Source organism: Sitodiplosis mosellana, unplaced genomic scaffold, assembly GCF_009176505.1.
Source record: "Sitodiplosis mosellana isolate CC-2019 unplaced genomic scaffold, AAFC_SMos_1.0 Smas_scaffold_6226, whole genome shotgun sequence".
NCBI lineage: Eukaryota > Metazoa > Arthropoda > Insecta > Diptera > Cecidomyiidae > Sitodiplosis > Sitodiplosis mosellana.
This window is the reverse complement of record NW_022601467.1, coordinates 3,252,679-3,266,328: the sequence shown is the minus strand read 5'-3', so window position 1 is coordinate 3,266,328 and position 13,650 is coordinate 3,252,679. Positions and strand designations below refer to the sequence as shown.

The window sequence follows — 13,650 nt, the reverse complement described above, 5'->3', positions numbered from 1 at the left end:
TTGCTAGCAGCCGTTTTCATATTTGAAATATTTCCCGCTTGACGTAAGTGTGTTCAACAAAAATAGACCAACACCATATGGAGTTCGACTGACAAACTCGCCTCTTGACATTTGTAACGAAAACATAACCTCACTTTTTCTGTTGATTCGATTTTCGGTCACAGTCAATACGGGATTCCTCTTCTTTTTTTTTTGAATTGATTCATTATTTTTATATTAAAAATAGGAATAAAAAAATTACGATAAAAATGGCCGGAGCGCGTCTCGAAAAAGTTGGCACTATTTTTGCGCGGTAAGCATTTCAATGTGGAATCAAAAGTAAGGATGTCATTTAAGTTTTTGTTTTTTTTTCCGTAGTATGAATTCACTTTTGAAAAAGAATGTATTGCATCCAGAAGATAAGCCAATTTGGTTTGAGATTTATGCGCTGCACCCACCATACACGGAGCCGCGATACGATCAAGAAGGTTCAGCCGAAGAAGTTCGAGAAATTCTTTATGAAGAAGACTTAATTCGATCGTAAGTTGAATATTCGACACAAATCAAATCTATTGATTTAACAACTGTCTACAATGTGTGTATTTATCTAACGAATTGATTTTGTTTTCACAGAAAATTGCACGAACGAGTGAAACAGTATGACACAATTAACTTTGCCGATCATAAAGCCGAGACTAAGACCCAGAAATTCATCAGTTTATACACCAATTTGAAGGCACAAGGTGCTTTAGACGATGAAAAAATATTCGAGATAGCGCTGGAACAATTGAAATCATCGAGCAAACAGCGAGTCGAAGTGCTTGAAGATGAAATTCACGAGCCAGTTGATTTTGGTTTAATCAAGAGCTTCACTGAAGCCACCCGCGAGGCAAAGAAAGATGCCGAAGAACCAAAAGATAAAGCGCCCAAACGAAACGACAATTCCGGTTCAATTGACATCAAATCATTGTTCTAGTTGTACATACTTTCTCGTTAGATATTTGAAATAAATTAGTTGAATTTGTGGAGGAAAAAAAGTGAATCCATTTATTATTTAAAAAGTAAAATTGAATTACAGCGAAAAATAGAATTGAAAAACTAGCATAAATCCCAGGTTTCTTCGTCATCTGGATGTTTGAGCCATTCTTCGACGTCAGCCTTGGGTGGTAAACGGAAGCGCCATTCATCTCGCATGTAATCGTATACATTTTGATTTAAATTATAGAGCTCTTTAGACAATTGCTTTTCATCGGGTCGATATTCGCGATCAGAACTGCCGAACATTTCCATACGAAGCAGCGCAACCATGGTTGGATTTAAATACTTACGAATTCCATTGAACAATTGGACTTTTGTCATTGCTGGGCCCTTTTCAACGCGAATATGTTTCACATCGGTGGACGATGATGCCGATGAGTTTTGTGTATCTTTCTTATCGGCCAGTTTGTCCGTCAGCAGTTTCTTAAGGTCTTCAATTTGTTTGGAGTGTTCGGTCATCATTTGCATATAGAGTGATTTATCCACTTTGTTTGCGTCACGTTCTTCGATGTGATTGATTTTCTCCAGTATGTTAACCGTAATGGGATCATTTAATCCATTTTCGGTGGTTGGTGATATGCTGTCTGAATCGTGTGCATCGTGCAATGTAATTGAATTGGTTGCATTTGATTTTCCATATGTTCGTCCAACGACAACAACTCCTTCCGATTTTATTCTCTTGTTCGGTGTATACGTCACTTCAGCTTCGTCGTATTCTGGCCGTTTGATACTGGTTTTCTCCTGCACATTTCGTACTGAGAAGCGTTTCACTCCTCCTTTCTGGCATACACGATTTAATACAACCGGTTTCGAGTCGTTCAGAACATTTGGTGCGTTTGGATTCGTTTTTGATTCGACCAATGTATCTGGAATCAAATTTGAATCGGTCAAAACAATGGTATTGTACTCATCATCAGCGTTCGGACCTTCGTCAACCGCCAAATTAACGTGAATGGTTCTTTTTTGTGGCTGTGAATCTGGCAAGTCAATCGTCTTTTGATCGGAACCTTTCTCGTTGAAACAATATACCAACGATTCAAGCTTTGACTCATCCACTTCGATGTCATGAACAAGCCCATCTTTTGCCATATAAATCGTTGGAACGGCCGTTTTCACCAGACGCTCTTTCTTGTAATTCATGAAACAATGATCGGTAAAATGGTCTTCACACACGGTTTTGTTCCTTAGCTGTGTCCATGGCAGTCGCAAAAATAGTATCTTCTCGGAGTTTAGAGCCCATCTTTTGCATCGTTCGTTATCCTTGTATGGGAAATGAAAGAAATGCTTCCCCGGCGAATTAACCGTATTATTTGTGCAGTCACGGAATGTACATCGGCAGCCTCCCATCGCTAATTATCTCGAACAAAACCAAAAAAACTGGATTATTTTACAAAATTTGCCGTAGAATTTCGCTTTAAAAATGCCGAACACGCATTTACTAACTTTTGTTTCGAGCAAACACTATACATGAATACACAAGAAAACATTACGCTCGTAAATAGTAAATATTGACAGCGATGGCAGTTAGCAATAGATTTGGAAAAAGAGTGCGTTCGCCATGATGTTGAAGTATAAGCTTCAATGAACCACAATACATAAATACATCAATTAGTAAATTGCGTCTCAGTTCGACCGTGCAAAATTAAGCGAACCATTTCGGTGATTTCAGACGAATAAATAAACGAATCTAAAATGAATTCATTGAATTTATTTCATTTTCGTTTTTATTTCCATGAAATTAACTAGAATCAATGCTTGAAATTCTATTTTGCAATCAATAAAAACATGAATTGCATGACAGCCAATACCAGGGCAAAAGAAAAAATTGTCCAACAGATGGCGTTATTGACATACATAAATATTGAGGAATGTATAAGAAAAAGGCCGTAAGTTAGTGCCAAATGATGTTTCAAGACCAACAAAACGAATGGCAGTAGTCAAAATAAAAGTCAGAGAGATAGAAAAGGAGAGAGAGACAGAGAAAAGAGAAACGATTCCGAACGAACAAGAAGCAAATAAATATATAAAATTAATAATATTGAACATAGATGTTTGAAGACATATCGTGGATTTGGTGAGAAAACGAAATAAGTGCACAAAATAAAGTGAGAAAAGAACAATCGATTGCTGTTTTAGCGATGTCAAGTGAACACAAAACTGCTTAGTAAATATAAAATGAAAAAAAAAACCTTTTTTTTGGGTAATTCGTATAAGATAGTTCAAGAGCTCGACATAGGCGAGCTGTGTGTGTATCTCATTCATAAAAATACAGTAAAATTTTTCCTTGACGAAAAATTTCGTGAGTGTGCTACTTTTGGTTGTGTTGCTTTTTTCTTCTTCTTCTTCTTCTTCTTCTTCTTCTTCTATTTCTACAGAACTATTGCAGTTGATTTGAAAATGCATAATTTGTGTATTTATCACATATTCAATCATTTTAATTTGTGTTGTGTCATGAAGTGTATGTGTTGTTATCTTGTTTAGCACAGTTTCCATAAGTGATTCGTAATCGTCCAAAATAAAGAGGAAAAAAACAGCACACATATCATTTTTTTATTTTGACAATTTTGCGCGCATTTGAGTTTCTCCATTACCTCCAGCGATCTGTGTTTTACATGATTTGTTCATCCGTCGTTTTTTTTTTCGTACGTGCACTTGTGATGAGATCAATATATTGATAAAGAAAATACAGAAGAAAAAAATAAACGAAGAAGAAGATGATGATGAAAAAGAAACGACTTTCTCTGGAAATGTTTTTGATGTGCAAAACGATATAATACTCGATACTTGTGACTCCGAAATACGAGAAAAAAAGATGTTTTTAATTTATTTGGCACCTGAATGAATATACCTTGTGGTATTTGTGCGTTATTTTATATATTTTTTCTCTCTGTTGCCTTCATTCTCTGTTCACTCGAGTTTCTCACAATATGAACGCTGAACAGAGAGATGATTGAAGAGAATCAATGGAAACAAACAAAATAGAGAGGATAGAGAGATGTGTGTGGTATGTTCATTGCTTTGGCTGCCTGATGTTCATGGTGTAATATTGTTGTTGTTGTTGTTTCGTGTGTGACATCAGTGAGTGGTGTGTATCTGTGCATTTGTCGAATTGTTAATTATTCAGTGCGAAAATTTCCTATTGGAAAATGGTTTGTTTTTCTTTTCTTTTTTTCATTTGGCTGCTTGTGTGTATCAGCATACTACATAATGATATGAATTGAAAATCACTGTTGTGAGCTGCAACGACTTTTTAACTTCGACAGCAACTGACGACGACAACGACAACAATGACCAAGACGAAGACGACATTAGCGTGCGCACACACAAGTGCAAATGCCCACATATTCGCATTTGTGGGACAAATAGGAAATATTTAAGCCATCAAATTGCCATTGCCATTGGTAATGTTTAGTTGATATGATAGAAAGCGAAAATCAAGCGTAATATTAAATTAAATGTAATGAACGAGATGGTTGGAACATAACTACTTATTTTTTTGTTGTTTTGGTTTTGGTTTTTTTTTTTGCTTCTTTTGAAACCACGAAAACAGACGTACAAGTAAACTAGAAAACGTAAATAAAAAAAAACGGCGACCCATTTTTAGAAAGTTTTCTCTTTTTACTTAATTATTTCATGTTTTGGTTTTAATTTCGCGAAGCATTTTTTTTCGTTGCTTTTAATTTCTTGCCACAATACACTAATACTACAACGCATTCGGGTTTTTTTTTCTTCGTTATTTTCGCATTACTCGCGGGGAAAAAAACGGGCCATTGTGTGTATGTTGCCACTGTTTATTTATATAATTTTTATTTAATTTTTTTTTTGTTCATTGTACAGTGTTGTGTGTTGTGGTGGTTTTTTTTTACTCTCGTGCTTGTAAGCTCATTTGTTAGCAACGCGACTGGCTCATCGTACTTCTTCTTCTTCTTTTTGTAAATTTTTACTATATTTTGTTTCGTTGCTGTAAAAATGCATGCTGAAACTGTGAGTTTGTTTGAAATCGACTTTTGTTTTCGATTTTGCTGAGCACTCATGTGCCATTATTGATTGGACTGATTGCAGCCTGTGTTTATATTATTAATCACTATGGCTTCGAGCGCATGTGTTTGTGTGTGACTTCGGCTGAATTTTTTTTTCTAGTTTTTTTTTAATTCTTCGTTATATTATTATCGTTTCGTTTCACTTGGCCGTCGTGTTGTGTCGATGGTTTCGATCGACTGCAATATAATTTCAATTTTCTTTTCATTGTTGTATTTCACACACACGGGGCAATCAAGCCATTCTTCTTCATGCATTTTTTTGTTGATATTGTTCATTTCATTTTGAAATGTTTTTTTTTTACCTCATTCGAACGCCTTGCACAAACACACCATTTAGACAGATAGACTCATACACACAGTGAACTGAAGTCGAACATCATTTCCGTATCGTCGATACGATTTTCATTAGATAATTATTGATGTGAACAGAAAGCGTCCAATTTAAAATGCATTCCGCTCATTTTTTCCCTCTTGTTTTGTTTTTAATATTCATTTTCGAACGAATTTTTTTTTTCTTCTTTTCCATTTTTTCCCTCTTTCCACTTTCGATTCGTTTGCAGACATGACATTTGGCCAGATCCTACCGATAACGATAACCGTATTTGAGTGAATTTGTGTGAGAGCGAGAAATGTAGACAAAAAAAAATCGAATGAAAGACAGGGAGATAGAGAGAGAGTAAGTGTATGTGCGAGAGAATGAGAAAGAGTGTATTGTGTTGTCGTGTGTAATGTACTCCATTTGGACATAGTATAGAATCCGATACGTATGTGCGCCAATAAGAAAATTATTGCACGAACCACTATTATAAGTATTATCTGTGAATCAATGTCAAATGTATGGCATTGAGGTTAAGGGGAAAATTTATTTCTTTTTTTTCGTTTCAAACGAACCGATTTCGAGCGCGTCGCTCCACATTGCTGTTGCTTCGGCTTAAGCATTTCATGTTATTCGATTGTTTCTCTTATTCCGTTCTTTTTGTTGTTTCGCTCCCTTTTTGATTATATATTTTTTATTGATCAGGCGCGCATGAGAAGAGCAGCCAACAGTCAGTCAGTCAACCAGCCAGCTAACAACAAACACAACTGACTCAAATACAAAATCAGCTCGAGCTAGAGTGACAGAGAGATAGAACGAACAACGGAAAATAGAGAGTGTTTTAAAACGAAACCGCATCACACATCATTTCAACAACGATTAACCCGAACAATTAAAGCAAATAAATTCGCCAGAATCCTTTTTTCGCACGAATGCAATTACTGAGGCTGAAAAAGAGCTTAAGCCCAACCGAAAAACAAAAACCGAACACAATACGACGATAAAGAGATAGAGGGAGAGTAAAGGAGTGAACAAAACAATTCGATTCGATTTATCAAGTGCCCAATCATGCTATTAAATGTCTCAACCAAAATTAACCGTTAGTCGTGATATTCGATTTACACTGCCATCATTGTTCAAGGAAAGGTGATTTTCTGTCTCTCTTCACTCTCTGTTCGCATCATCTGTGGTGGCGCATTTTGTGTGTGGTTTTTTCGCTGTTGCACCTGAAGTGCGCACAGCTCGCAAAATAAAAATATATCTCGCTCTCTCGCCAATAATAAAAACGGACGAACGGATCGCCGTCGAATACATCAAAGTTGAGCGAATAAATGCTTGGGACAACAGCTACGAGCTGCCAAAACGTTACGGATTAGCAGCCAACTGAGCGTTGCATTGTTTGTCAACAGCAGCAACAGCAGCAGCAGCAACGGCAGCACCAAACAGAACAAAAGCGACTACACAAAGATAGAGAGAGATAGCAAAGAGCCGAAATTTAATCAGAAAAAAAGCCAAATTTAACAGATAATAAAGAACAATAACTACACACACACGGAGAGAGATCGTGTCGATGTTGTGTTTCGTGTGTAAATTGTTGCCAGTCGTGTGAATTGTTTTGCGTGTGTTTTTATTTTCGGTGAATATTTTTCGCTGATCTACGGCACCTGAATAACAAAACTCATACGCGTACGCATCACTCATTCGGAGCGAGTCCAGCGTATCATACAATCAAAATATTGTATTCAACCCGTTCACTCGCTCTTGCTCCACAACACAACAAGCAACAAACAAGCCGAGAAGAAGAAGAAGAAGAAGTAGGAGCAGAAACGCGAAAGAAAAAAGATGAGTGAATCATTAAGCACGAAAAGTGAAAATGACGATGAAACTGAAAAATGGTCGTGCGAATATTGCACATACGAGAATTTTCCATCATCATTGAAATGCACAATGTGCATGGGTCAAAAGCCGTTATTAAATGAGGATATATTTCGGTGAGTATTTCTTGATGAATTTTTTTATTTCTTCGCTGCTTTGTTTTGTTCTTGTTTATCATGTCGGAAAATTCAAAACTGAAAAATACAAACGAAACAAAGTAATTGTTGTTTCATGACTAAAGTGCAAATTGCGAAAGAAATATACACAAAAATATTTTTTAAAAAAAGCACAAGAGGTGATAATTTATATTGCGATCTTTTTTTCCCCATTTGTTCATTCACACAAACAGACTAAGCCCGTCACAGCAAGTCTCTTGCAGTAATATTGTGGAGTCATCGAGTTTGAATTTATCACAAAGTAATCTGACGGCATGCGGTTCGTCAAATAATCAGGAATCACCAGCTAGCAAATGGACGTGTTCGGTGTGTACGTTTGTGAATTCGGTGAAATGTAGTCGGTGCGCCCAGTGCACGGTGAAACGTGAATCGGATTTGGACTCATCAAGCCATGTGCAAGAACAAATTAATGCGCTTAGCATAAAAGATGTAGACGCCGAATTGATAGCGGTCAACAATCGAACTAGCCCATTGCGATCGAACAGTTTGTCGGGGTCTCGAACAAATTTAGGTGCAGCTGGTAATCGAATCAGTCCGGTTGATAACAAATGCTATTCAACCAACAAATGGCCGTGTTCGGTACGTGTATATTCGTATATGATACAATATGCGAATCGAAAACTGATTGCTTTCAAATCAAAATTTGCTATTGACACCGTCTTACTCGGTTTTTCACATTTTATCCGTTTTGTTTGTTGCAATTGATTGATATTTTATTTGATTATCCATTTCATTTCCATGTCCATTTGCTCGCCGTAATTGATGTATGCAGGTGTGTACATACGAAAATTGGCCGAAAAGTCTAAAATGTTCAATGTGCGGATGTCCAAAAGATGGTAGTGTAAATAATACTGATAGATTTGGTGCTAACACAATATCGTCGCCGGAACGAGATATCGATGAGAATTGTGCTGGAAATTTTATTATATCGAATGCAAATAAACGTAATTTATCTCATCATCGCTATCAATTGGGTAGCAACGAACCAATAAATAACTGTGATTCACTGCAAGAGCGGCGCCTTCGTCAAATTCGACGTCAGGCTGATTGGCAATGGTTGAATGCTTGCATTGGTGAGTGGCGTGTTCAATTTTTCAATTTTCTCCCGGTCTCATCGCCCGTTATTTTGCTCAAATGACGGAAGACGAGAGCACCGGTTCATCCATTGTGAATACAATACAATACTTTCCGCTTGATTTGTCACTGTGTATTTTTTGATGATTTCATGTTTTGTGTTTGTTGCTTTTGTTCCTTTCCAGGTGTCGTTGAGAACAATTACGGTGCCGTTGAAGCATATTTATCATGCGGAGGTAATCCCGGCCGATCGTTAACTAGTACAGAAGTGGCTCTACTAAATCGAAACTCAGCTTATGACGTGGGTCATACGCTGATACACTTGGCGATTCGATTTCATCGCGAAGAAATGTTACCAATGCTTTTAGCACAAATCTCTGGTGGTCCAGGTATGGCATCGTCGTTTTAATAAAATAAAACCACTTCATTTCTTGATGTTATTCAAATCGAAATAATGATATCATTGCATCGCTCTTTTCAGGCATAAAACGTGTGCCATCCTACGTAGCACCCGATTTGGCATCTGATATTCGTCGACATTTTGCAACGTCATTACGTGTACGAAAGAATATGTTTAATTGTCACTATATAACTGAGCACGCGACATTTTCACTGCCAGCTGAAATCGAGGAGTTGCCGATATCCGTGCAGGAGCAATTATACGAAGAGCTCTTGGATCGTGATGCACAAAAGCAACTGGAAAGTTCACCGCCCGCTTTGAATTGGTCGCTTGAGATAACAGCACGCTTGGGATCCCGTTTGATGGTTCTATGGAATCGTAGTGCCGGCGATTGCTTGCTCGATTCAGGTATTTAATAATATAAAATATATTAAAAAAGAAAAGAGCGATGCAATGAATAATTTAAAATATTTTTTTAATTTTAATATTTCGATTTTATTAAATTCAGTAATGCAATCGACCTGGGGCGTTTTTGATCGTGATAATGTACTGCGGCGTGCACTTGCCGATAGTTTACATCAATGTGGAAATATGTACGTATTTCATTCTTTGTTCAATCAAATCCAATTCTTGATCAATCAAAAACGTTCAATTACTTATCGTATACATTCCGTTTTGTGCAGCTTTTATCCACGATGGAAGGAATACGAAATGCTTCAAGCAGCTGTACTAAATTATACATTAGCCGAAACACAGTGGGAGATCGACTGGACTACGTTACTATCGTTAGCTAATCAGCCTGGATCATCTCTCGAACAAATTCACATATTTGCGCTGTCACACATAATGCGACGGGTGAGTGAACTATGGAATGTTAATCAATCGCTTGGCACTGTTTTAAATCAATTCACACATTCATAGAAGCCTATTCATAGGCCGGTGCACAATTTATTTGCTTTGCCATTTTTGTTTGCTCAGTGATAGTGAAAATCAACTTTGCTGTCTATAATCAAAAGTACGTTGTTGCTTATTCGACGGTTTTCAATCTATTTTTGTTTCTCATCATTAGCCAATCATCGTGTATGGTGTAAAGTTTGTAAAAAGTTTCCGCGGTGAGGATATTGGCTATGCACGGTTCGAGGGTCTCTATTTGCCGTTGTTGTGGGAGCAAAGTTTCTGTATAAAATCACCAATAGCCCTTGGATACACGCGAGGTCATTTCAGTGCGCTGGTACCAACCGAACCATACAGTCGCATCGATGCAGCTAGAGATGATTCGGAAGACGTCACATTTTTACCGTTAATGGATTGTGAACAAAAATTGTTGCCCATCCATTTCCTAACACAAAATGAGGTATGTACCGTGTTTACTTGCATTCGCTGCAGGAAAAAAGAGAAAAAAAGAACGGAAATGGAAGTAAGCAATCGAAACGAATTTGTTTCATTTCTTTACTAGATGGGTCGAGAAGAGTCAATAATGCGTCAATGGTTGGATGTGTGCGTGACCGAAGGCGATCTTCTAGTTGCACAACAAAAGCTGCACAAGCGTCCACTTTTAGTGGCACAAATGCTAGAAGAATGGCTGAATCACTATCGACGAATTGCGTAAGTCTTATTCCAGCACCCCTGGTGTCTGATCATTATTATTATTTACCGAAAATATTCACGTTTTCCCTTTTGTTTATTTATTTCATCCCGCCAACCAAACAATAAATATCTATAGGCAAGTGATGACCGCCCCATTCTCACGTCGTCCAACGGTTACCGGTTACTCAAGCGATGGCGATACCGACGAAGAATAAAGCAACCATTTCCATCACAGTGGATAGAGAAAACAATTTAAACAGAGAATAACAAAAAAAAAGCTTTAGATTTTCTTATAGATGAAAATTCATCCAATGGATTTCAAAGAATTTCTGCAATCGTACGTTTTCCTATTGAATCACCTCCGGAATGCTATCAGCAGAACAAAGAGAAAATTAAAATCATAACGCGCAAACACACGTTCTTCACTCATGCAATTGGTTCTAAGTCCCAAAACAAACAAACAAAAAACAAAACAAAACAAGAAATTGCTTTCATCCATGCCAAATCACATGTCGTAATTTAAGATTTTGAATTTCAATGTCTTAACCTATTTATGGAAGAAAATCCTTAAGAATTCTAAAAAAAACAATGTGAATTACTGTCTAATAGATTTTTTTTTTCTGAATTCAAATACAATTTAAAATCCATAATGGCGAATCAAAATGTGAGAATCATCCGATGATTTTCCAAAGTGAAAACAAAAACATGAAAACTATATATATATATATGTAACAAAAAAATGAATGAAAAATTCATTGTCAAACGGCTTATTTTATCGAATATGCTTAAGATGATTGAAATGAAGAGAAAAAGTTGGAAGGAAAAAAATCTCAAGCGATGCTACTATATAATTGTATGTGATTAATTTTGACGAGCGTTTAAGACATCGCAGACCTGATTCTGTGTGACCTGTGCTCAAAAAAGAGCGCAACCAAAGTGAGATTGATTGCGCATTGGTTGCTTCGAAGTTGATACAATTTTTTGCCTTTTTCAACGTCTTATTTTTCGAAAAAGAAAGGAAAAATGCACATTCAAATGAAGTGTCATTCTTTATTTTTTTGTGTGGCGTTGTCAATCAAATTTTTTTCTTCCGATAAGGAATTTAATTTTCGTTCTTCGTTTTTAACTTGATTTTGCTAATGAAAAACCAAATTCTAATTATAAGAGAGTTTCTGTAATGAAATATTATTGTTGAAGGAGGAAAAAAAATATTACGAAATTATTTTTGAACGAAATGAATGATTTTTCAACAGCCGATTTGCGGTAACTATCGTGACCTTTTTAGTTGATTTTTTCTTTCTGTTTGGTACTATCTCGATCATTCAATAGAATTAAAAGAATAATCAAATTCTTTTCTGTAATTCAAATGGTATCATCCGATTTGGAGAAGTGAACGATGGGAGATGAAAATATACACACACATGCATCTATATATACATTCAAATGTCAATTTCAATGCAGTGATTTAACGAAATAATACAAAAAACAAAACTATATTTGTGAGATGGTGTTTTTATGTCTTTGCGTCGTGTTTTCGTGAGATTCGTCCTTAGAATGTACATAGGAAAAAAACAATATAATTTCTAAGCTATACTCGAAATGTCGGACACATTTAGATAATGAGCAAGAGAGAGCACGGCAAGAAAAGAAATGTACTTATTTCTCGAAGAGAAATTCAAAAATGAATACCAAACACACGCCGTATGACTGGATGCATAATTGAGTATTTTGATTTCGATGCCGAAGGCAATTGGTATTAAAACCATGTGCTATTGTAGACTTATTCTATTTGTAGTGAGCATATGTGAATAGTATCGGCTTAAAGAGACAAAAATTGAATTGATTTTTAACAAATGGTCTCCAGTGTCGAGGTGAAATGTTCAATTATGCATCCATTTAGAACATCGATATATCTAACATTTAGCTTGTGCTCTGCATTATTCTAACTAACCAAAAAACAGATGGTAAAGGTCAATATAGGTTTATTGATTTTAGCTGTCTTTAAAATTTGATTTTCTCACATTTTTTCCGTTCGCCAATGCTAATAGACGAAACGAAACCATAAAAAAAAAGATTGTTGTAATGGAAGGGATAAATGAAACGAAAAATCACCACACATACACGCAGAGACCATGCGCTAGGCATTGGTTGCCCTTGAATATATATATATATATATAAGAGAACCGATCGTATCAGAACAAAATAATCATACATTATATAGCTACAATTTCAAGCTTTCGTTGTACAAAATGTCAAAATTAGACAAGAAAAAAACAGCATCGGCTAAAGCCAGTCGTCGAACCCATTTCAATATGGCTACAAAATGACACATACACAAAAATAACGTACAGTACAACGCAAAAAAAAAGAAAGGAAAAAAAAACATAAACACCCAATGGTTTAATTACGAACAATTGAATCCTTACGCAAAGTTTAATTTTATTTAACGAAATTGCAGACCAGATTTTATAAATATAATATTTTCGTGGTTTTAAACTAATTTTAATTGTTTTAATTTTTTAAAATGAAGAGAAAAAAAAATGAAAATATGGAAAAGAAATGTAAATCACAAAATGCTACCATTTTGCGCGGCGTGTTAAACGAATTCGGACATTAATTCTTTTAAGTTTCACACTAAATTGAACGTTTTGCGAAGCTAATCGGAAAAGAGAGCATAATTGATTACACATGAAAAAAAAATATCAAAATATCGGACTTCTTTTTCCGAACAATCCCAGTGAAATTGCATGGCAGTTTGATTTTTGGATTATTTCCTATTTCCACATCAAAATATCTTGAGCGATTTTGGTCAAAGTCCTCAAACCATAGATTCAATTCATATATCACACACATCATCGGCCAAATGTCAAACGTATCAATAATAAAATTAGCAAATTTATTCAGAGCCAGACACAACAAACAATATACGACACAAATGTCGACGATTTATTTGGACGTACACCACATTTGGCAATTACAGATGACATATTGTGGGAGAAGAATATAGATTATATTTGAAGGCGATATTAGTTAGTATCATTCTTAAACAAAAACAAAAAATAAATCACATCTACTACTTGACAATGCAACCACTGCGACTTTAAAACAAATGAATTTTAGTAGAAGTATGTGATTCAAGATAGCGTGAATTTAGACCTTTCAAAA

General features: G+C 35.9%; 3 protein-coding genes across 22 annotated transcripts; 2 read left to right on the top strand and 1 right to left on the bottom strand.

Moving 5' to 3' along the window:
• Positions 1–122: 122 nt before the first annotated feature.
• On the top strand, positions 123–1,013 carry LOC129578593 (28S ribosomal protein S23, mitochondrial). The gene is made up of 3 exons (XM_055467388.1): positions 123–292; positions 358–519; positions 613–1,013. The coding sequence occupies exons 1-3, from the start codon at positions 249–251 to the stop codon at positions 953–955; spliced, it is 549 nt and encodes a 182-aa protein (XP_055323363.1). The 5' UTR covers positions 123–248; the 3' UTR covers positions 956–1,013.
• Positions 1,000–2,737, bottom strand: LOC129578588 (uncharacterized). 3 transcript variants are annotated; one of them, XM_055467381.1, is made up of 2 exons: positions 2,621–2,737; positions 1,000–2,366 (listed from the first exon to the last, which is right to left on the bottom strand). In XM_055467381.1, the coding sequence occupies exon 2, from the start codon at positions 2,362–2,364 to the stop codon at positions 1,078–1,080; it is 1,287 nt and encodes a 428-aa protein (XP_055323356.1). In that variant the 5' UTR covers positions 2,365–2,366; positions 2,621–2,737; the 3' UTR covers positions 1,000–1,077. The 3 variants fall into 3 exon arrangements, with proteins under 3 accessions (XP_055323356.1, XP_055323355.1, XP_055323354.1); XM_055467380.1 differs by lacking the exon at positions 2,621–2,737 and adding an exon at positions 2,461–2,530; XM_055467379.1 differs by lacking the exon at positions 2,621–2,737 and adding an exon at positions 2,461–2,522 and having other exon boundaries at positions 1,000–2,394.
• A 31-nt stretch (positions 2,738–2,768) lies between these two features.
• LOC129578584 (ubiquitin thioesterase trabid) lies at positions 2,769–11,981 on the top strand. 18 transcript variants are annotated; one of them, XM_055467369.1, is made up of 13 exons: positions 2,916–3,217; positions 3,615–4,021; positions 5,618–5,733; positions 6,079–7,364; positions 7,598–8,003; positions 8,197–8,497; positions 8,684–8,887; positions 8,980–9,306; positions 9,407–9,491; positions 9,582–9,753; positions 9,968–10,252; positions 10,355–10,503; positions 10,622–11,981. In XM_055467369.1, exons 4-13 carry the CDS (start codon positions 7,216–7,218, stop codon positions 10,698–10,700), a joined length of 2,157 nt encoding a protein of 718 aa, XP_055323344.1. In that variant the 5' UTR covers positions 2,916–3,217; positions 3,615–4,021; positions 5,618–5,733; positions 6,079–7,215; the 3' UTR covers positions 10,701–11,981. The 18 variants fall into 18 exon arrangements, with proteins under 18 accessions (XP_055323331.1, XP_055323333.1, XP_055323344.1 ...); XM_055467368.1 differs by lacking the exon at positions 5,618–5,733 and having other exon boundaries at positions 3,615–3,871; XM_055467364.1 differs by lacking the exon at positions 5,618–5,733.
• The last annotated feature ends 1,669 nt before the right edge of the window (positions 11,982–13,650 follow it).

Coding starts and splice junctions, on each gene's coding strand:
- LOC129578584 (XM_055467356.1), top strand. CDS start 7,216: ATGAGTGAATCATTAAGCACGAAAAGTGAAAATGACGATGAAACTGAA. Junction 8,888..8,979: donor ACAAATCTCTGGTGGTCCAG/GTATGGCATCGT, acceptor CGCTCTTTTCAG/GCATAAAACGTGTGCCATCC. Junction 9,754..9,967: donor TGTCACACATAATGCGACGG/GTGAGTGAACTA, acceptor TCTCATCATTAG/CCAATCATCGTGTATGGTGT.
- LOC129578588 (XM_055467381.1), bottom strand. CDS start 2,364: ATGGGAGGCTGCCGATGTACATTCCGTGACTGCACAAATAATACGGTT.
- LOC129578593 (XM_055467388.1), top strand. CDS start 249: ATGGCCGGAGCGCGTCTCGAAAAAGTTGGCACTATTTTTGCGCG. Junction 293..357: donor GTTGGCACTATTTTTGCGCG/GTAAGCATTTCA, acceptor TTTTTTCCGTAG/TATGAATTCACTTTTGAAAA. Junction 520..612: donor GAAGAAGACTTAATTCGATC/GTAAGTTGAATA, acceptor TTGTTTTCACAG/AAAATTGCACGAACGAGTGA.